The 21,692-nt window shown below is 52.2% G+C and overlaps 7 protein-coding genes across 7 annotated transcripts; 5 read left to right on the top strand and 2 right to left on the bottom strand.

Annotated features, from left to right (window-relative positions):
- Window positions 1-42: 42 nt before the first annotated feature.
- SAPIO_CDS10758 (Meiotic recombination protein DMC1) lies at window positions 43-993 on the top strand (the record flags this gene model as incomplete). The annotated part of the gene is made up of 2 exons (XM_016784300.1): window positions 43-388; window positions 524-993. The coding sequence occupies 2 exons, from the start codon at window positions 43-45 to the stop codon at window positions 991-993; spliced, it is 816 nt and encodes a 271-aa protein (XP_016638530.1).
- Window positions 994-2,719: 1,726 nt separating this feature from the next.
- On the bottom strand, window positions 2,720-5,495 carry SAPIO_CDS10757 (SOM1 protein; the record flags this gene model as incomplete). The annotated part of the gene is made up of 5 exons (XM_016784299.1): window positions 2,720-2,884; window positions 2,943-3,278; window positions 3,342-4,650; window positions 4,709-4,869; window positions 4,995-5,495. The coding sequence occupies 5 exons, from the start codon at window positions 5,493-5,495 to the stop codon at window positions 2,720-2,722; spliced, it is 2,472 nt and encodes an 823-aa protein (XP_016638529.1).
- Window positions 5,496-7,860: 2,365 nt separating this feature from the next.
- On the bottom strand, window positions 7,861-8,638 carry SAPIO_CDS10756 (uncharacterized protein; the record flags this gene model as incomplete). Its single annotated transcript, XM_016784298.1, has 3 exons — window positions 7,861-8,172; window positions 8,231-8,453; window positions 8,604-8,638. The coding sequence occupies 3 exons, from the start codon at window positions 8,636-8,638 to the stop codon at window positions 7,861-7,863; spliced, it is 570 nt and encodes a 189-aa protein (XP_016638528.1).
- Window positions 8,639-9,027: 389 nt separating this feature from the next.
- On the top strand, window positions 9,028-10,302 carry SAPIO_CDS10755 (Pre-mRNA-splicing factor cwf17; the record flags this gene model as incomplete). The annotated part of the gene is made up of 4 exons (XM_016784297.1): window positions 9,028-9,159; window positions 9,211-9,337; window positions 9,397-10,152; window positions 10,253-10,302. 4 exons carry the CDS (start codon window positions 9,028-9,030, stop codon window positions 10,300-10,302), a joined length of 1,065 nt encoding a protein of 354 aa, XP_016638527.1.
- A 2,844-nt stretch (window positions 10,303-13,146) lies between these two features.
- On the top strand, window positions 13,147-13,682 carry SAPIO_CDS10754 (uncharacterized protein; the record flags this gene model as incomplete). Its single annotated transcript, XM_016784296.1, has 2 exons — window positions 13,147-13,338; window positions 13,449-13,682. The coding sequence occupies 2 exons, from the start codon at window positions 13,147-13,149 to the stop codon at window positions 13,680-13,682; spliced, it is 426 nt and encodes a 141-aa protein (XP_016638526.1).
- Window positions 13,683-17,432: 3,750 nt separating this feature from the next.
- On the top strand, window positions 17,433-18,231 carry SAPIO_CDS10753 (Zinc knuckle protein; the record flags this gene model as incomplete). The annotated part of the gene is made up of 3 exons (XM_016784295.1): window positions 17,433-17,526; window positions 17,589-17,764; window positions 17,827-18,231. The coding sequence occupies 3 exons, from the start codon at window positions 17,433-17,435 to the stop codon at window positions 18,229-18,231; spliced, it is 675 nt and encodes a 224-aa protein (XP_016638525.1).
- A 2,547-nt stretch (window positions 18,232-20,778) lies between these two features.
- SAPIO_CDS10752 (uncharacterized protein) lies at window positions 20,779-21,595 on the top strand (the record flags this gene model as incomplete). Its single annotated transcript, XM_016784294.1, has 2 exons — window positions 20,779-21,097; window positions 21,171-21,595. 2 exons carry the CDS (start codon window positions 20,779-20,781, stop codon window positions 21,593-21,595), a joined length of 744 nt encoding a protein of 247 aa, XP_016638524.1.
- Window positions 21,596-21,692: the final 97 nt, after the last annotated feature.

The raw sequence follows: 21,692 nt of genomic DNA, 5'->3' as shown, positions 1-21,692 counted from the left end.
CTTCGCAGCCTTCAACCTTCAACACCCACACATAAGTTCGCCATGACGGACACCCAACTACACGAAGCGGGAGGCTTCATGCCTCCCACCCCAACCAGCATGCCCTCCCCCCACCCGTCCCTTCCAGGGTCCTCCCAAGCCACCTCATCATCAACCAGCTTCCTCTCCGACCTACCCCACCCCCGGCCCCGCGCCCTGCGCCCCGGTTCCAACAAGGAGGACATGGTCCGGAACTACGCCTCGGGGAAGCTCATGCAAGTCTCCCGCCGCTACGTCAAGAAATTCGGCACCCCGGAACCCGGCGAGGAGATCTCGGGCTACCAAAACTTCTCCGAGCTGTGCAAAGATCTGGACGCTGTTATTAACATCCTGTGGCTATCCGGAACTCGTAAGTTTCTAATCTTCAAAAGAAACCCCCCCCCCCCCCCCCCCCCCCCCCCCGGCCGGCGGGCCCTGAAAAAGCCCACACTCTTTTTTTGTACGGGGCACTAACACGATAACTTTTCCCCCTCCTTCTCTTTAGCAAGCCTACAAATACAGATTCTCCTGCGCATCGCCAGCGAGTTCACGGAATACGTCCCTTCATTCCCACCCGAGCCAGACGCCACGCTGAGGTTACTCCGGAAGCTGGACCATTGCTTTGCCAGCCTCGCGTCTGGCCAGGACCTCGCCACCAAGGAGCCGCTTCCAGGGTTTGAAAACGGCCTAAACGGCGGTATGACTACGACCGATATGGTTCGGTGTCGGAGCTCGGTCGAGTCGACCCGGGCTCTGATGTTTAAGCTTCTGGGTGATACCTTTGAAGATGACGGCAGGCCTGCCGGTGACGACGACGATGATGACATTGATGTTGATGTTGATGACGACGACGATGACGATGACGATATGGGCGTGGGAAGGGCAGCAGGTGCAGGCCGCACCAACACCGACGTTGACCGAATCTACGAAAACACCATCATAGCGTTAGGCGAGAGGCTGGGCGATGGCCTCTGAGGCCTTCGGTCGCGAGCTTTACACCGATCGTCATTTATCCTCCCCTAAAAATACCAGCTCATGGCGTCCGCCCTGTGCCTCGGAGACTGGTGTCACCTTGGGCTGCATATACGCCATGCTGCGGCGTAATGACGTGGGGGGGTTAGCCGAATGGGAGTTCCGACCGACCTATACGCAGGTGGCTGTTGGCTCGGCACTAGGTCGCGATAGCAATCAGAGGCAAGGAGTATGTGCACTTCGAGGAGCATCCGGAGGCAATCTACTCGGTATCGCAGGCAAAGACTACCCTCCCATTCTAGGCCCAGGGTCAAGCATCCCGGCATGTATCTAGATCCGCTGGTTGGTCTGGTTCCGAAGGGGGCTAGAACAAAACAAAAATACTATAGTGAGGCTCGGTCACGATCCAGAGCTCTTCATGATTCACGTCATTTACGGACCTTGTTTGAGAATCTGATTGCTATTCTCAGACTTTCTGTGTTTACGAACGGCCATTCAAGTCAGCGTTTCGAGTGATGGTTCGATGTTACCAACCAGAAGAAGTACAAGTAGCCAAAGACAGCACATCGCAGAGCAAAGATATCCGAGGAAGAAAAAAATCGAGTTGGATAGATAGAAACATCCCTTGATGCCTAGGGGAAAACAATGACAAACAGGACACCGCGTAACCTGATAATAATACGTACACATGATCACACCTTTAAACTGTACCACTCCTCCGCCTTCGTTTCCCCTGCCTTTCCGTAATCCCAAAACCAGAGGCACGAAATCCCAAGTGGAAAAGAACTAAAAAAGAAAAAAAAAAAAAACGCGCCAGGAAAAGAGAAAAAGTGATGAGGAAAAGAGAGATAAAAAGGAAAAAGACACGATAAGGAAATAACACATCTGACAAAGACAAGAGTAAGAAAGCCCCAAATGCCCAACTTTCGCTACCCACGCCGTTTTCCCGATACCTCGGACCTTGAGCACCGCAATGCTCTTTCGCCAGGGTGAACCATGTTGAATAAAGACAACCAACTCCGTTGAGAAGTTGTAGTAGCCAGAGCTAGGTCATAACTACTCCTTGCATTGAAAATTGTATCCCGTCCTGATCAGCAGTAGCGACGCCGGGTTTTTCGATCCAAGTGATGTCCCCATCTACTTCGACGCCGCGTATGCCTAGACTAAGCCCAGGGAATGGGTATCGTTGAACAAACACAACCCGGTCCTTGAAAACCAAGAGGGGGAAAGAAGAAGACAGAAAAGAAAAAAGCTGGAAATGTGCAGAGAGACCTGACAATTCGTGCCTTGGATTACAAGGGTGCTGTCGACGTCATGCCGAAGAGCGTATAGAGCCCTTGCGCGACTGTGCCGTCTTTCTAAGAGCAAAACCGGAAAGCAATCGACGACGCCCAGGCTTGGTGCCAGAGCGCAAGAGATGGGGAAAGCCGCGGGAAAAGTGAAAAAACGATTGTGCAACATTCTTTTGCCGGACCCCAGTTGACCTTGTAAGTGAAAGCCTGCCTCATTATGGAAAAAGGAGAAAAAAAGAGAAGAGAAGAAAAATAAAGTGCGCGAAACGTGAGATAGAAAGGGGAACCCTGTGAAACGCCAAGACATCTCAAGCTGCGAAAGAATAAACGCCAGGAGGATGATGAATGGGGTCATTTCCCGAACCAGAGAATGAGGAGCGAAAGACGAGATTGGCCAGTGGTCCACTAGGGCGGACCGGACGGTTTAGAAGTCGGAATCAATCCGCCCCAATCTCTCCAGTGCCTTCCATTGAGCCGTACCCTGCATTGAAATCGAAGCCGCCACCATCATTATCCTCGTGGAGGAAAGCGTCGAAGTCGAAGTCATTAAGAACATCGCTCGTGGTCATCGGATTGGTGAAATCCATACCCGGGAAGACATCCTATCAGATCGTTAGTTACTATGCGTGCTAAACGGATTCCGGAGAGATTAAGACATACCATGGCACCACTGCCGTCTAAGCTGAAGGAGCCACCCTGCGTGGGGTCCGTATGGATCTGCTGTGCTGGGGGAGGCGCAGGAGCAGGAGCGGGAGCGGGAGCGGGAGCGGGAGCCGCTTGGGGTCCAGCAGGACCAGAGGCCGCAGGCGCGCCTCCCGTAGGTGCACCGGCTTGACCGGCCTTAAACGCAGCCGTGGCGTTTCCGGGAGTCATAGGTGTAGCGGGCGTGGGCGGTTCTGCGTCCTGAGGAGGTTCGCTAGGCGCTGTCGCGGCGGCGGCGGCGGCGGCAGCCGCGGCCGCGTTAAGATTTGTATTGGACTTCTTCTGAGCCGCAGCCTACGTAATCATTAGAGTTAACGATATGCTACCGACATTAGTTGCATCGCAAGGATTCCTCACCTTAGCCTTAGCGTTCTTAGTCTCCTTCTTTTTGGGCGCAGGCTTCGTTGCCTGAGAAGGCGTGGGCGGCTGAGGAGTACCGCTCTGGGTATTCTGTTGCGGCGACGAAGTGTTACGGTTGTTCGCGTTGCTGGCAGCCGCTGCTGGACCGGAAGGTGGCGGCATTGAGTTCCTCTGCTGGGGGGTGCCTTGTACCTGTTGACCTTGAGGACCTTGTTGCATCATTTGATTGTTAGGGCCGCCTGGCCATTGAATCTGCGGGTTGCCCGGGTTATTCCCGGGTGCTTGTTGTCCTCGACCAGCCATCATCTGGGGGTTAACAGGTCCGTTGAACTGCTGGTTAGGGTGAGAGCTGGGGGGGCGCATGCCGTTCATCTGCCCATTGGCGACCATGTTGCCGTTCATGTCCTTGAAGAAGTGGGGTGCTAATCCGGGGTTAATTTCGCTGGCCATGAAGTTCATGGCGTTAGGTGAGCCCCGCGACTGGACGCTTCCATCCGGGTGGGGAGAGCCCATGTTGTTCATCTGAGGAGTTCCACGCTTCATCTGCTCTGTAGGGTTTGGCGAGGCACCAGACCTACCACCTTGGGGAGACGCATCTGGCATCATCTGCCCATTAGGACCTGGGGGTCCACCGGGACCGTTAGGAGCATCACGGGGGATTCCGCCCATATTATCCTGTTCCTGGCGGGCCATCATCAGGCGTTTCTTGTTTTGCTGCTCAAGAAGCATAAGCTGAAGCTGGTAATCTTGGAGAGCATGATTGCTACCTCCAGCACCCTGAGCTCCACCGGGTCCGGGCCGCATTCCTCCGGGACCAGCTCCCATTTCAGGATTATAGTAAGCACCAATGGCCGCACCGTCGGGACCGGGGGGCATCATTGGGGAGCCCTGGCCTTGGGGCATTCCTGCGTTGGGCATCTGCTTGTTGGGCATCTGCTGGCTCTGCTGTTGCTGAAGGTTGGCAGAGTAGGTGGCGATGGACTTAGCCTGGACAGCGGGGCTCTGCTGGGAGAACTGTTGCAGTTGCTGGGCAGTGAGCTGATTCGGGTTGATTCCATGAGAAATCAGGAGCTGCTGAGTCTGTTGCAAATTCGGGGCAACGCCTGGTTGTCCGGGCATACCCTGGACTGGACGCATGCCGGGTTGGTTTGGATTAAACGCTGCGTCACCGAGTCGGGGTCTCTTAGACGGTGATGGGGCATTATCGGCGGAGCCAGGTGAGCCAGGTCGCTGGCGGTTGCCATCCATGTCCGAGGGGTCGCGCTGCATTTGGTTCTGTTTCGCCTGGTGCAACATCGCTTGGGGACTGTGAAGCGGAATGTTAGACAGAAGTGGAGATCATAAATGGGCGACTCTCAACTTACTGATTCTGGTTATTTGCCATTGCGGTACGGACGAGGCCTTGCTTTCCAGCCATACCCATACCAGCGCCGTTTTGCATGCGCATCATATGAGCTTGGTATTGCTGTTGTGGCATCTGCCGCAGCATCTCTTGGTGTTGGTTCTGTCGCATGCGGTTTTGGACCTGAAAGAACTGTCAGCAGGTGAACAGAGTGCATGGGCGATCAGTTGCTACCGGGCGAAGAGTAACATCAGAAGGAAAGGGGGGCAATCCGATGCGTCACAGCGCTGGGGGCAAAGAAGGCTTACCTGTGTGTGATTAACATATTGGTGGACAACACCAGTACCAGGTTTCCGCTGCGCGCTGTACATTTCCCAGAATAAGCAGAACCACTCATGTAGGAAAGACATGCCCTCAGAAGTCCTGGGAAGTTTCGGTGGTGGAAGGTCATCGGGAAGCTTTCCATCCATCTCGTCCTTGCTGTCGGTATCCATGGCGTCGCCTCCGACACCGTTGCCAAGGATATTGCCGTTTTCGTCGCGACGGCGATTGACGCCATCGCGAATCACGTTCACCTGATGGTCGCCCTGTAAAAGAGTACGTGCGCAATCGTGCATTCCGAAGCGAATGAAGTACTCGTAGATGTATGTGTTGAGCAGAGTCCGCTGAGTTTCGTTGATGGGGGCCTGCTGTCGAGGTCCGGCTTGTTGCACTCCAGCCGCGTTGTTCATCATAGGCATCGGGGCAGCTCCAACCGGGCCACCCATGACGCCCAGATTAGCCATGTTCACGTTCGCCGCGGGGTTCATTGTGGCGAGCTATGGCCAAGGCCAAATGATGGTGTTGAGTGGCGATGAACCAAGGCGCTGGTTCCGGACGGTGAGGGCTCGGCTCGGAGATGAAATATTCGACCCGGACGAGTGTAACAGCTGACGTACCGAGTCGGCCAGAGATGATCGCTAGACGACTGTGATGTCAAACGCTGAGAACGGGCTATTCTTGATGAGGTATTGGTAACACCAAGACGACTTTGTTCTCGCAGGAACAAATGGGTGACGGTGTGGAGAATTGAGAGGTATGGAGCGGAAAGTTGGTTGATGAAAGTCGCTATCCGTAGCGATCGCAAAAGCGAAAAAGAATCCGGCTCGAAGCCGTGTTGAGCAAGCACCGCTCTGATGCGGAGCCCGTAAGGGGTAGGCCTCAGGCGGTCCTCGGAGGCAAGATTTGATGCGCGAAGGTAGTGATGCGCTGAACAGCAGTCGGGCTCCGACGGTGAGGTTTGATGCTGGACGATTATGATCGAAGAGACCAGGACTTGCAGTTAGTCTGGGCAGTCAGGTCGGATCGACGATGCCGTAGTAGGCACGGGGATGAAAACATCAATCGTGAGGTTACAGATCAACTATCATGGCACAGTGGATGGATGAAATTAGCCAGGGGGGGATGCGAGATAGGCGAAAGCAAGTGTGAAGCAAAGGAACGGATGGAGTCGGCTTGCAGATTCGAGAGAGAGATGGGGCGGGTGCGATTTAGTATCCTGCGACTCGTTTTGCCTCTAGGGCCGTTGGCGAGTGGAGGGGGTTGCTGGATGTTTTTTTGAAGAGCAGGGAAGGATGAAAAGGGAAGGGGAGAGAGGTGAGGGATTGATGGAAGACGAAGGTGTGAGAGACGCCAAGCAGCCTTTGGGGGAAAAGGATGGGGCTGGCTTTTCCCAAAAATTTTCCCCGAGAGACCTGATGGGACAAGTCTGGACGGTTTCGCTGGCGATTTTAGGACGCTGAGGCCTGGAGCTGGCGGGAACGTCCCTGAAGAAGTGCAAATCCAGGCACTAATGGCTTCTGCGATCCCGGGGGGGTTAGAGGTTGCGAGACCGCCCGCCAGCATCTGTCGAGGTACGCACTGTGCGAAGACCGGTGGCGAGGGCAGGAATGGAGATGAGTAACAAAGGCTGCGTAATTTCCAGAACGGCCGTTCTTTGTGCAAGGCCCGGTATCTCTGCGTAGTTTCTGTACCGCTGCCCCATTTTCTAGGCGAGACAAAACAATAACACAGTAATAATATCTTTAGACACTGGCTACTTCCCTGTGTCAAGTCATCGTCTGTCGACCCAACTCCCTGCAATCAACATAACATTCTGCTTCAGGCTGGAACCATCAATCATGTGGGACTATCTTGATTGTTCTGCTCACAGACCCAGACGCGTCCACATTATTAGGCGTTGCTATTAAGGTGTGACCGAACCATCAGATGATGCACCTCATAACAGGACGATACATGGCGCCCTCCGTCCGGTCCTCGCAAGGCACCTACGAATGACCAGAGTATTTCGACATCACTCAGTCGAGCCTCCTCAGCCTCCTGTGCAATCCATTAATCCATTTGATTCAATTGTAAATTCACAATGTCCACTGAGTAAGATCCCCAAAGCTTGTAAACCCGTCCAACTAATAAACTTTATTATTGATCTGAAGGCGACTGCGCCTGCGCATTCGGACATCTATTAATATTTCCATTCCGAAGCGGGGTGGGGAATCAACCTCGCCCAACTGGACAGACCGCCCACACTTTCAACATTCCTTGAACTGGTTTTATTATGTGATCGATCAACCGACTCAAACTGCAACTATGTCATTTTGCGTCTGCAGAATTTGCCTCTTGAATGACCATGTAGAAATCTAAGGCGCAATATCTCGATTCGCTGTTGTAGCCTGGACGGAGGCAACCTGGATGGTTGCAGAAGGCTCAATGCTGATTGGTGACTGTTATGAGAGCGCTTCAAGTTTGGTGTTCATACCACACTCGTGCAGCCGCTTAAATTTCGTACGTGGGGCAGGCGGTGTGCATTTGATGCAGCCTGACCTGCTGGAGCTCGCACAAGTAAGGGTCTCTCGCCGAGCCCGGGAGAGAAGAACTCGGTGAAGCACATCAAGGTTCAGATGAAGACCTAGTATAAAGTTCGGGGCTATGTGATGGCCAATGCTGACTGTAGGCCATGGCAGCTGCAAGTATGAGAGTGCGATTTGGGGAAGTCGTATGTAAATACCAATACGGGTACGGGGTGTGTTTCCGATCCAGCCGGCCATGGTTGAGAGGGTGGAGCAGCCGAGGCGTGGAAAAGGGAAATGTACACATCATTGGGGATATGGCGGATGTTGGTCGAATGCGGAACCGAAATTAGTCGTCCTCAGGAGGCAACTCGTCGTCGATGTATCGAATTAAAGATATCCTCATCTCCGTAGTATCGCTTCCACGCAGGATATCGCTTATAAAATGAGCTTCGACTTGCATCTGGACCATTTCCAAGGCCCCTCGCAGTATGCCGCAAAAGATATTGGAGTACCAGAGCTCATCTTGCGCCCGTCCGTCATCGGGAAGCTCCACGAAGTCAGCCAGGGGATTTTCGTCAAAGACCAACGAAAACTGCTTGTTGTCGTTGGTCCAGTTGGTTACTTGGGGAGTAATATTCAGAAAGATCTTGAATCCAACCTGCCAAGGAATGTAAGTATTCGCTGAGCCGAGAGATGACGACAAGTCATGGCCTCACCCGCGCAATCATGTCTGCAGTCTCCCTGAAGTTTGAACACCGCTTCATGGTATTGGATTTGGCGAGATAATCCTCAATCAGCCGCAAGCCAATGTTGTAGCCCATCTTATCAAGCTGTTTGTTGACTTCGACATAATCTCCGTCGAAGTCCTTGCAAAGCTGGGCGACCACAGTTCCATAGGTCAGAATAACCAACTCCGCATTGACCTTATCAACACGAGTCCTAAAGGATAGCAGTCGTTAGATGCGGGAAACTAGGGCGCGCGGAACGTTGTTCGAGGAGGTAACTAACTTCCATATCCTAAAGCTCGTGTGGTTAGTGGGATGAATAGACAGCCGGGAACAAGGGACACGTTGCGCTCCAGTAACTTACTCCTCGCCTAACCGGCTTGCTTTATTGGATGCCATGATAGCAACTGAGCGCAGCGCGTGTCTTTGAAATTGATCGTAGATAGGGAGAGCTGGCGGCTTTCGAATTGTGGGAGCTCGCACTTACTAGGCATCATCAATGGCAGTCTTGGAAGTACAAAGTACCTCACCTCCATTATGGGATCGGAAAAATCCCGGAATCGGCGTTCATCGGCGCCGATATCACGTGACTGGATCCTAAATTGACGATTGAATTAGCTCGAGCATGGGAGCATGTCGATGTTTTTCTGGTATTGGTGTTGTTCATGCAGGCCTCCAGCAATAAACAATAAACAAGAACACTCCTTAAGCTCCTCGCTTGTATTCTTCCCAACTCAAAACCATATCTTGCGGGCTATCGGACCGTTTGGTTTCGGCAGTTCAAAAAAATGTCGGGTGAAAAGCGACAGGCTTCTGATGAGCCCGCCTCGACGCAGCTTGTGAAGCGGCCGAATCTTGGGTCGGACGGAGCTCTTGCGCGCTTCAATGCATCTAGAGACAAGTCGGCACTAATCCAGAGCGTACGTGTTTCTAATGTCCTTACAGCCTCTCCATGCTAATACCCTTCCTAGGCGCCGCGAACTAGTGGATTGAGCGCTCCGGTTATGCAACTCAGTGGTCACACTGGCGAGATATTTGCCGCGAAGTTTGACCCGACTGGCAACCTTATCGCTTCCGGATCGATGGATAGGAGTATCAGTCAGTATTTCAGTATCTCTACCTTTCCTTGAAACGAACCAGATGCTGATACAATACAGTGCTTTGGCGAACTTATGGCGAGTGCGAGAACTACGGACTATTAACCGGTCACCGCGGCGCGATATTAGACCTTCAATGGTCCCGGGATTCCACCATTCTCTTCTCAGCGTCCGCTGATATGCATCTCGCCAGCTGGGATCTTGAGGCCGGAACAAGAATAAGAAGATACATTGGACACGAAGAGGTTGTCAACACGTTAGACATCAGCAAGAGAGGTGAGGACCTGCTCGTAAGCGGCAGTGACGACGGTTCTATTGGCATCTGGGATCCAAGGACAAAAAATGCGGTTGATTATATCCAAACGGATTTCCCGGTTACGGCAGTCGCACTCTCGGAAGCTGGCAACGAAGTCTACACCGGGAGTATTGACAACGATGTCAGGGTTTGGGACATGAGGAAGATGGCGCCTCTCTATAACCTTGTCGGTCACCAAGACACCATTACTTCGTTAAGGGTATCCCCTGACTCCCAATCGCTACTATCCTTCTCCATGGATGCGACCGCCCGGACGTGGGATATTCGACCTTTTGCCCCCACGGAACGACTTATTCGAACGTTCGATGGAGCGTCAATGGGCTTGGAAAAGAATCTTATCGGGGCTAGCTGGGACCCTACTGGAAAAAGATTAGCTGCTGGATCTGGGGATGGCTCAGTGTTGGTTTGGTCGAACGACACAGGCAGGCTATTATACAAGCTTCCCGGCCATAAAGGGACGGTCAACTGTGCCGAGTTCTCTCCCGGAAAGGACCCAATTAGTAAGTTCATGTGCGCAAGGAAGAAAACATGATATTGATGAAGTTTGCGCTGATCCGCAAAACTCTCGACGTTTCTATTGTACTAACCATGTTGTTCTAGTTCTCTCCGCATCGTCTGATCGAACAATGCTTCTCGGCGAATTAAGGTGAACCTATCGACTACCGTTTACAACCCTACGAGAAGCAGGAGCCTCGACGGCGGCACGGCGGGCAAAATCCACACTTCGCGGGGTTGCAACCGACCCTGTCATCGAAGGTCGGCCACTCTGCGCGGTGGACAGAGGGTCGACAGGGAGCTAGTTATCTGCAATCTGGTCTAGAATTACGCCTCTCCCCCTACTTGCCTGTTTCGATTCGAGGATCCATGTGTGTACCTGGTCCCCACGGATTCTCCGGCAGCCTCTTTCGTAGGCATTATCGGTGCATGAGTTGTTGCCTATACACTTCTGGAAGTTCTGAAGCGTCTCTGGAGGTTGAATCGAGGAGACAACATATATGATGGGGAGGCTTAGCCCATTGATGACGATAGAAGCCCCTAAACGGGCTCCCGGCAGAAGTTGCCTGGGCTGTATGATACAGTGTATATGATCAATTGATGTCCAGATCAGGTCTGCACAAGTACACTGAGATTGTTAGCAAGCGAGGAAAAGTCGCCGTGCTCTCGGCTAAGTTGCCAATTTCAAGAGACCGGTCGGCTTGAATTAACTAATTGAAACCCTACCAAGCCGCTTATACTTGACGACGTCAATTGTGAGATGGGGTGCGACGGACGGTCCAGACTTTCGTATCGACTTCAAGCTGAGCTTCCCGTGTTCCAAACAAGGTCATTCTCAAAAGGGTCCAGGCAAGATGTGTGAGCAACTGCCACCTGAATGTCACCAACATTGGCCTCAAAATCCGCCTATGGTGTCCGTGTGTTTTTAGGAAATGTCACGTATTTTCTTTTTAATAAACAGGCCGAAGATAAGTGGTCCCAGCATCGAAGCCGTCATCAAAATGAAGGCGGCTACCAAAAATAAAGGATCGATTTAGCCCCTCGAAAATCCGAAACACTTCGCGCCTGCCCCTAACTTCTCACACACCTTGTCGCAGCCTATCCCTTTCCCCTTCCTTTATGCAGACAACCTTGGGCGAGCGAATCCCGTTGAGTGTCGTCCTCTTTCTGCGACACTTTACTCACCCTGTTTGGTTTTGCTAGATCGCGGGGCGCGGTCCTGCCACCCCCGATCAGGCCGACCAGCGAACCAATGGTGCAACATGATCGATAGATTTCGAGTAGATGACCGTTTGATAACTCCGTAAAAGGCTGTAAAAAAAAGTAGAGAGGAAAAGGAAGGAGAAAACCTGAATCTCTCGTAGTAGGCTCTCTCTTGCCGTCCATTTCCCTTACCTACCCGAGACCTCCAGATGGTCCCGTCCTCGCATCGATCTGTTCCGCTGGTTCATCTTCCATCCCTCTGGCTCTGATCATTGATCTTCGTGCTGGGCTTTCTTTTTATCCATTCCCCATTTTTCTTTCTTACGGACTCCACCTAATATTGGTTCTTTCTGTCTGTATTGTAGGACTTGAGATTGTGGGATTGTCTTTTCTATCTTCATCTTGATTGCCATTTTCCATTTCACCTCCCTCGTCCTCTTCGCATCTGATATCCATCCGACTTCGATCTGCTGCCGATTGTAATTTCGAATCCGAATAGGCCCTGTCCCTACACGAATCCTGTGTCAGATCAAATCTCACTGGGTCTCATCAAGTTCGATTCTTATCACCTCGCTTTTACCTTGGTGGCTTCGGGTTTCGAAGAGTCAATCTTGAGATTACTTGCGCTTGGCCTACAGCAGAAAATACCACCGAGCAAGCGTTCCTTAACTAAGAAAGAAAATAGGAGGCGGGCGGTCCTGAGGCGGAGGAATCGGGAATGAAGAAACATCTTAGACTCGCTCCGTTATAACCGGTCGTCTGAAGAGACGATAAATAAGTGCTCCAACATCGGATCCTCATCGGGCAGGCTCCGGAAGCCCAATAGACGAAATGGAGCGACGTCGAGAATCCGATTCATCACAATCGCAGGGTCAACACGAGATGCGAGAGAGATCCCGATCGACGTCTCGTAGTAGACTATTGCCGCTTCGTCGGCCTAGCATGCCTTCAGTTTTGGGCGGCCTACGAAATCCAATCGTCGGTCGGTTACGGGGAAGGGCGGAAGAAGGCGATGGCACTGAGCGGGAAAACTCGAATATAATGGAGGAGGTTGAGAGCCCCAAGACGCCTCGATTCCGACTGGGCATGCCAACGCTTCCCTCGACGAGACTACACCTGCCACATCTGACGCGTACGTGGACGACGGGCTCCAATGGGCCGGAATCGCGACCATCAACAGCAAGGGCCGCTCAACCGGAATTACGACGAGAAACTTTGCCTGCTATTGCAGTATCTGCCGTCGATGACGGAGGCGTAGCGCGGCTTTCACCGGCAGCTCATGCCGGCACAACCCAAGGACGAGCTCGGGGCGCGTCCCCACTGCCCAGCCCATCGGTTCCCGCCCATACAGAACGGAGCTCGAATGCAACTGTACGAGGCCAGGAACAGCAGCGTCCGGAAACTAGCCAGGTCGAAACTCCCAGCACCCTGACGAGTCCACGAAGGACGAGACGGCGTTGCTTGCCCGGTATTCGGTCGCAACAAGTCAGATCTCATATCCTACGATGTGTCGTATCGGGAATTTCCCTGATATTGCTTCTCTCCATATGTAGGTGATCCAGTACCCCTTCCCTCAGATCCTTCTCGCATTATGCGAGTTATCTTCTAGTTTGAGGTACCTGGCTGGAGTGACTTGGAGCTTTGAAGCTGACTTTGGACTTGCGTTGACGACCAAAAAAAAAGATCTCGCTTTGTCGATTACAAAGAGCCTCAACAACAGCGAATTTACCGTCCTACTAATTCTCATCATCCTTTTCACAACAATCTTCTTTTGCTACGCTTTACTGCGACTCTGCATGACCGTCGCGCGACCCCGCCCTGAGGGGGACGAGGCGGCAGGGAGACCGCCGATGCTTGGTCTCGGCGGCTATGCGATTCCTCGGGTGCCCATTCGGGTTGTCTTGGCCAGAGACGAGGAGGCCGCCGGGATTGAGAGTGAGACAACCAAATTGCGTCCACCAGCATATGGGCTATGGCGAGAGAGTGTTGTAAGTGGACAGACCTTCTTGGTTTCTTTTTTTCTTCCCCGTTCTCTTACGAACGATGGAGGACAACCTGAACTGGATCGCTAATCAGAGAAAAAAAAAAAAACAAACAGCGCGTTGATCCCAACCGGCTCTTCTGGCAACGCAATGATGATCCGCAGACGGCTGAATCGTCAAGGTGGTCAGAGCCCCAAACAGGTCCGCGACCACCATCGTATGCCTCCGACGATGGCATCAGTTACGTTGTCGATGCCGTCCCTAGGTCGACCGCACCCACGACTGATGTGCCTCTTCCGGTTCACCCCTCCGAGAGGGGAAGGTGGGATGGAGCGCAAGCACCCTGGTAACAAGGGATATTCTACCAACCATGAACAGTGCCTGGCCGGCCACGGGTATAAGTCTGGCGGCTCATTTGGAATTTTTGGATTGTTTTGATATGTAAAGCCTGGCGCATGTTATGGGCGTTCTTGTCGCATGAATTGGAGTCTTCGTATTTTCTTGGGTGGACGATGTGGGAGGCGTTTCTGTGAAATATGCGATCAAAATGTTGGCAAGAATAACATTATGCGAATGTATTTTAGGATCGACAAATATCAACGGGTAGAATCAAAAGAAAAGGAAAATAGACTCTCCCCCTCTAACCAGGCGCCAAAGGAGAGGTTCGCCCATGAAGTACATCTTCTATGTTCACTTGATCCGCACACGGCTACAAATCAAACGTCACGCCAAGGAATCAGCACGAAGCAGTGTCACTATTGCACAACCCGTCCTGGCTTCTGGTCGAGATTGTGCCACGTGGGAAGCAGGTTCGTCCCCCTTTGGTGAGGGCAAAGGCCCACAGACCCTTCGAATGCAGAGTGCAATAATATGGATGTATCAATAATATTACTAGATTTAGGGTCGCGTACTTCGTAGGGACAAGGTATTGTTGAGATGGAGGTCCGTAGATTTGTCTGGAGCGGTGAGCAATACGATACATTGACAACAATAAAAGGCCAGGCCATACGCGTACAAAGTAATCCGATCCGAAATATCGTCTCGCGTTTTATTGAGTCCTGACCCCCCTGTACACTCGTCACATTATTCGGGATTATTGCTTCGGAGTCGACTTGCTGAATCCCACACTCGAAGACCCTTTTTTGGGTTTTTAGACGTCATAATCACATTAACCTCTCCAGGGATCTTAAATGTTAGTGCGAGAGATCATTGCCACCACCTAACATATCTTAGATCAAGTGTTGACTTGGTATATATTCTAGCAATTTATATTTTAAAATACCTATCCAGTACTTGTCGTGAGATATGTCAGGTAGTGGATCTGATCTCCCACGCTAACCTTTAAGATCCCGGTATAAGTTTTTCTCTCATGAACCCCTGCCGCTGCTTTTCCCCCGCATTTTACACGAAGTGGTGCTTTGCAGTTTGTACGAAGTACTGAGTACTTCGGATTCAGAAGACACCCATCCCACCATCATAATATTACATACAGCTTAGTTGCCAGTTTGCCCGTATACTGAGGTACGTGTACTTTATTAATTGAAGTCGTAGCTAGGCGGGCCCTGGTTTGCCTTGGCCCTCAAGACGGCGATATTCTTCGTCCTTAGAATCCCATCAATGCCTCCCACCTCCAGCTCCATGTCAGTTCGGCTCCCAGTCCCGTCTTCCGTCGCGATCGAGCAGGCGCAGATGCACATCAACATTCTGTCTCGGTTTCTTAATGCCGGCCCTGTTATTAATGTCCAGGCCTCCTGACGCGCACCACACCAACTTCGATGCAGGGACAGCTGCAGTGTGCCTACGCTACTTCGTACAGGTTGATGCATGTCCAAATTATTAGAATAAACTCATGACTAAAAAGTTCACTTGCCCAATGTGGAGGCTGGAAATTACATTGACACCAGCTTGCTCGTCACAGGAACAGATGAGATTTTCACGCCCAAACCCATCGATCCTACCCCACTGACCGTCGGATGGGTTTGGAACTCTGGGGTGATTCGCTGTTTATGATAAACTACTACGAGTATTAGTTAAGAAACCATTCGATACCGTGAAGCTCTCGCAACTGAATCCGTCAAACGCTAGCAGATTGAGTCGACAGACGAGAGACAGAGCAGGAGAGACACAGGACTAAAACATCAATCCCAGCCTTCATTTTACAATTGTCCCTACAATGACTCTCGCTGGAAGCCATTCGTGGACTGGGCAAGCCAGAAAAGACTTAAATCCATCAGTCGCAGACTCTGCGCAGCCTGGCGAGACATGGGACTTCGATTTGCCACGCAAAAGACTTCACTGGTGGCGTTTGACATTTGGCTCTAAACTACTTCATCTCAGGAGGAGTGGTCATAACCCGGCCGATCCAAAAACCAATTCGAATCAATCCAATATACTACCTCTGTCGAGATGTGTGTAATGCTAGCCATCGCTGCATGCTGTCTGTCCCAGACCCGGAATCAAAGCTATCCGCAGGATGCCAGTAAAGCCGAAGCAAATCCTGTCACGTCTATCCATCAGCGCCTGTAGAGGGGTAATTACACCGTGCTTTGACGTTTAGATCCAGAGATCGTGAGGAGTTCTCTCGGGTAGTCAACACCCAAGTGTGATGTCCTCAAACGAAGACACTCCTCTCTTATACTTCATCTTGAGTATTGACAACATGGTAGCCCACTGAAATTGGAGTGTATGACTGTACAAGTACAATCCGTACAATTTCGATCACTTCTTTGTGAGTTTAATACTCAAGTGTATTGTGTTCAGCTCAAATGCTGTTTCTCGGCCCCAAGTGTTACAAGTGAGTGCAGTTGCTGCCCGGCACTAGCGCCTGCCCAGCTTATTCATTCCACAGAATTAGGTCCCAAAGTGCGCCGATGTAAACGGCAAGACCGACCTAAACGACCAAGTACATCAATTGATCCCCTCCCTGAACTCCTGACACTTCGCACTTCTCTTCTCCACCTCAACGCTTCCAAGTCACCTCGCCTCAGAGAAAAATTTTCCAACATATCCTCGTGAGTCTGCACCATTTATTTCTCCTACATTGCCCGTGACACAAGATCGAGTCGACTCTTGTTCGATATTAATATTTTCAATCATAGCAACTCTCTTGAGGATACCTGTCCACCATTCTAGTTATCATCGATCGAACCCAGTTTCGGTAAGTTTTCTCAGAAGAGTGGCCTGCTCCTGCCGCTCTGCCCTACACGCCGTTCTTTCTCCCACCGCCAGTTTCCTGCCCTGCCCTTGTTGCCTGCCAGCACCCCTCAGTCCCAGGCGCATCGTCTCCCATGTCCTGGATGGATCAATGCGCGGTCTTCTAAAGATGCGCTTCTTTCTTCTTCGGCCCTGCCTGGACTCCGCGGCGGACTATGCCGCCTCCATAACTGTTTCTGCGGATTTGTTACCTGGCGCAACAACCCGACACCGCACTATCCCATCCTCGACACCATGCCTGGGGTACAGGGATGATGCCACTTCAAACATCTCTTCTTCGGAATGGCCAATAGCTACGCACATCACCTCGCAGAAGGCAAGCGCATTCGGGCGTTTTCGTCTCGTATAATGTCGGCCTTGCGTTTTCGGATCTGAAAATCCTGGCGCGGGCGTCGGTCCGCTGCCCCTCATGCGAGCCTGTCCCTGTCCCTCGGTCCCGGTATAATACAAAGGTTACACAACACACCCCCAAAAGTTCTGGGTGACCACCCTCCCGACCACTTGGGGTGGCCTCGATCCTCGATCCCAGAACGCACCGTGGCTTGAGTCAGATTACCGACCATATTTGTGCGACGTATCGAACAGCCCATGGCTTCAGACATGTTGCGCCATGGCATACCACGGCGTCGGCGACCTGTGTTGGGCGCATTAGCGGAGACCAACATTTCTCAATCTAGACGACAGAGTCTAGAATGGATCATTAGCGCTGCCACCATAGCCTCGAAATATACTTCGGTCCTCATGTGCGGGCGCCGGGTGGAGGGTCAACCCTGACAGGCCAACAAACACCGGCAGACTGGGCTTTTCAAACGTTGCACATTTTTTTTTTCTCGGGATAGCGGACTGCTAACACGTAGCGTTCCTCCAGGCCTTAACCTCTAATCACAATGTCTTCCCTCTCTCGCCGTGCCTGCTACAAGTGTGGCAACGTTGGCCATTACGCCGAAGTCTGCTCTTCTGCCGAGCGACTCTGCTATAACTGTAAGTTTTCTCAGGTTTTATCCTGTTGTAGGGTTGAGGACCAATCTAACGTCCGTGGAAAGGCAAGCAACCTGGACACGAGTCCAACGGCTGCCCCCTCCCTAGGACCACCGAGGCTAAGCAGTGCTACCACTGCCAAGGACTCGGCCATGTTCAGGCCGATTGCCCTACCCTTCGCCTGAGCGGCGGTGCGGCGAGCAGCCGCTGCTATAACTGCGGCCAGCCTGGTCATCTTGCTGTAAGTCAACGTCGTCATTCGCGCTTACAGGTGTGATCCATGTTTTTTAACACATGCATTAGCGCGCCTGCACCAACGCTCCCGGCGTCAACATGGGCCGTGGTGCCCCCATGAGCCGTGGCGGCTTCGGCTTCGGCCGAGGTGGCTTCCCCGGTGGACCCCGACCTGCCACCTGCTACAAGTGCGGTGGTCCTAACCACTTCGCTCGTGATTGCCAGGCCCAGGCTATGAAGTGCTACGCTTGCGGCAAGCTCGGCCACATCTCCCGAGACTGCACCGCCCCCAACGGCGGTCCCCTTAACACTGCTGGCAAGACCTGCTATCAGTGCGGCGAGGCTGGTCACATCTCTCGCGACTGCCCCCAGAAGAACTCCAACGGTGAAATCAACAACGATGTCGATATGAACAACGCTTCTTCCATCCCCGCCGCTGCGCCGTCGGTTGCCCCGATTGCCCCCGTTGCCTAGACGGCAGAGGGGGGTCTCTCCGCCAGGGCATAAACGCTGGGGCTTGTGGTGGTTGCCATCGCGCATCCCACATATCCCCCGACTGACTGTGCTGGCAACCGAATCGCGTACGCGATAATTTCCTTTTTCACCGTTGCGATCGCGGTGTCCTCGTGGAGAGAGTTATTTTGCGACTCGAGGGCGCCTCGTTTTTCTTTGTCCGAAAGCATTTCCCGATTTCTTTTATTACGCGCGTCCTATTATTTCTCTCGTCTATATCGCATCCCCTTTATCCCCATCTTCGGATTTTTTCTTTTTTTCACGATCATTCACATACCTACACCCTTCTTTTTTCATTTTTTTTTCTCAACTCCATTCGGCTCCACGGTGGCTTCCTTCCATCACTCGGGCTTTTATTCACTTTTTCTTTTTGTTATTTTTTGCATGGCCTACTACAATGTTCGGCGTCCCCGGTCCTCGGTCATTCCGAGTCATCTATTTTCTGGAGCAAGACTACGACGGAAAAGCTGCTTGATTTTTTTTTTACCGACTTGACGAATCACCCCTGAAACTCATGTCTGCAACGGTTCCCATGGCGAAGATGTTAAGACAAAGAGGCTCTCGCACGCGGTTTCGACTATTACGCATAGTCTGAGAGAGAAGGAGACGAAGAAGGTTCGACGATATCCCACGCCAGGAAAAGTTTTTAATGCCCTTTTCTTTAATCTCGTACATTTTACGGCTCTGGAACGACGGGTGGAATGAAGAAGCAATGAACATCCGGCCGGCGGGCGGTAAGGTTGGAGGCATCAAGGAGGCGCAATCTTTGGCTAATACCCTCTGGAAAGATTGACGGAAACGCAAATGGGTCATTTCTTCTCTCTTCCCAAACCCCACCCTTTCTCCTGTTCTTTTTTCGGCGGCACGTCCAGGTTTGGTTGGCAACATCGACTTAAATTCGGTAGCACGGTTCGGGATTGCGGGTTTGAGGCTGCTCATCATCTTTCCGATCTCCTTTTGATCGAATGGATGCGGCGGTCTCGGACGATCGTTTTCTCGGACCTGGTCGCGGACGTGGTAATGCGCTCTAGCTCTTGCCCTACCTTGTGGAGGTTGAAAGCCAAGGAGAATGGTTGGAATAGCAAGGCTAGGAAAACGTTGATGGGAAGATGGAATTGGAAGGGAAGGAGTACTCTTAGGGGGTTTAGTTGAGGGGAGGGGCAAGTCAACGGAGACGGGGCACACTTCCGGTGACGGGTGGTGTGTCTTGTCCTTCTCTTGTCGAACGGAGGAGACGAGTGCTGGCTTTGGACTGTTGAGTTTTATGGTCGAGGTGAAAGTGGGTTTCTAGTGCAGTTGAGGAAGTTGAAGAGAGAAGAGACAGGAAGGCTTGGTGGAACGCGTCCGGGCAGCATACGCCTGGCATGAAGAAGCGAAGTGGAGGTTGTTGCCTTGGTCGTCCCAGAACACGAAGGAAAAGGAATGGGGGAAACAACACAAAAAAAAAAGAGAGCAAAGAAGAGAAGAAACCAAAAAATCAAGAAAAAAAATTTACCCGCCCATCACACCCTTTTTATATCCGTCAAACTACCACTCTGACACAGCACACCCTGATGGCCTAGCGGCGCCGAGCACGCGAGGACGGCTCAGTTGATGAGAGCCAATCATATCATTCTCTTTGCATTCGTGGTTGTGAAGGGTGAAAGTTGAAGTGTCTAAGGTGCGTCCCGGTGTGTCCTGGTGAATGAGTGACTTTTCGAGTTGTTGTGTCGTGTTGCTTTTGCCGGGACCCGGACGGCCTTTTTCGATGTTTGTTGTGCGAGTCTGTTCCTCGCGATGTTCTTTGGCGATGCTGATGGCACCTGCCGACCGGGGGCTACGAACCGCTTCACAAACGATTGTACTACTACTAACTTTGTACTCTACGGATCTATCGAGACTCACTGAGGATATTCAAACGGGGTATGGGATGTTATATCATGCATACGACTGTACGCTTATACGGAATTCAGGGATTCACGGGATTGCTGGCGTTTGTGCTTTCACGGCAAAGGCATCATTTGAGATTATTGTTGTACTATTAGTACTTCTAGGATGAGAATACAGGTTATATCTACGGCTGGTGATGGCAAGAAGTAGGATCGAATTTCCCTTGTTAAGAGGAGGGGTGGTTGTGAGAAGTAGCAGGAAGGACCCTGGAGGTCCGACAAGGCTATCAGGGTGCGAAGGGGGGGGCGAGGAGGGGGAAGAAAGTGCGCACATTAGTGTAAAAGCGGCGTATGGGGGAGGGGGAGGGGGAGGGGCACTGATTAATTGATCGATCGACAAGGGTTCCAGATCGGAATTAATGATGGAATTATCACTGGAATTAATGATCAACGCGAAACACATCGCGTCGCTTTCAAAGCTAAAGCCACCAGCAACACAGCGAAGAGACCGCCACCCCTAAAATCAACGATAAGTCCCATTTTAATTCAATTTTTTAAAGAGAGCCCAATTCCAATTTCTTCCCCACGCGACGCCGGACATTTCATCACGCCAAGGCCAAGAGGAAGACAAGAAAAAAAGATGGCCGACCCGCCCACGATCATCGCCAAAAAGCTCTCCTTCCTAACCCAACAAACCCGCCTCCTCACGACCCCCGATCCGCTCCCCTCCCGGGCATGGAACCGCTCCAACGCCTCGTCCGACTCGCCCCTCCCGCAGCGGGCCGTCGATGACGCCCTGGCGAAGTTGACGCAGGTGCTGAAGCAGCACGCGAGGAGGGTGTATCCCCCGCAGGCGGCGCGGCATGTGGCTGAGCAGATTGAGAGGTTATACTGGGAGGATACGGAGAGGAAGGCGGAGGGGATAGGGGGCGACGGGATTGGCAGGGAAGTCGATTTGAGTGAGTGTTTCCCTCGATTGGCCCAGAAAGGAGCTTCTTGTAGCTAACGCGGAACGTGATTGTGTGTAACTAGCTAGGGATGCCGTCATCGCCCGTCTACCACCCGTATGGCCATCCGACGAAGAAGCCTCCGCACACCCCGCCGAAGCCCACCGCTACGCGACACAAATCGCGCGCCTCTCCGCCCTCGCCGACGAGAGGAAACAACTCCTCGCACGCGTCCGTCGCCTCAGGAGAATGCAGGAGCTTCTTCGGCCCTTCGAGACGTCGTTCGTCGACGAGAGGGGGCGGGAGACCACCGCTGGCGTGCAGGAGAGTCTGCTTACAAGGAGGGGCCCGATGGAGAAGGAACTGGATAGGATGAGATTGTTGCTGCTGAGGGTTTCGGCGCGGCTGGGGGGTGTGCCGGGGGGACTGGGGCATGCTGAGGATAAAACGGTGAAGGAGATTTTGGAGGGGGATGAGGAGAGGGTCACGAAGGTTTTAAGGAGCTTGTGAGGACGGGGTCCGATGACGGTAATAATGGGAGGATATTTTGGCGTTTGGGAGTCAAGGATGGAAACAATCGCGAAGGTGCTTGAGGGGGAAGGATATT

Source organism: Scedosporium apiospermum (genome assembly GCF_000732125.1).
Source record: "Scedosporium apiospermum strain IHEM 14462 chromosome Unknown SEQ_SAPIO_0176, whole genome shotgun sequence".
NCBI lineage: Eukaryota > Fungi > Ascomycota > Sordariomycetes > Microascales > Microascaceae > Scedosporium > Scedosporium apiospermum.
Note: the sequence above shows the minus strand (reverse complement) of the source record. Positions and strands in the feature narration are given on the sequence as shown.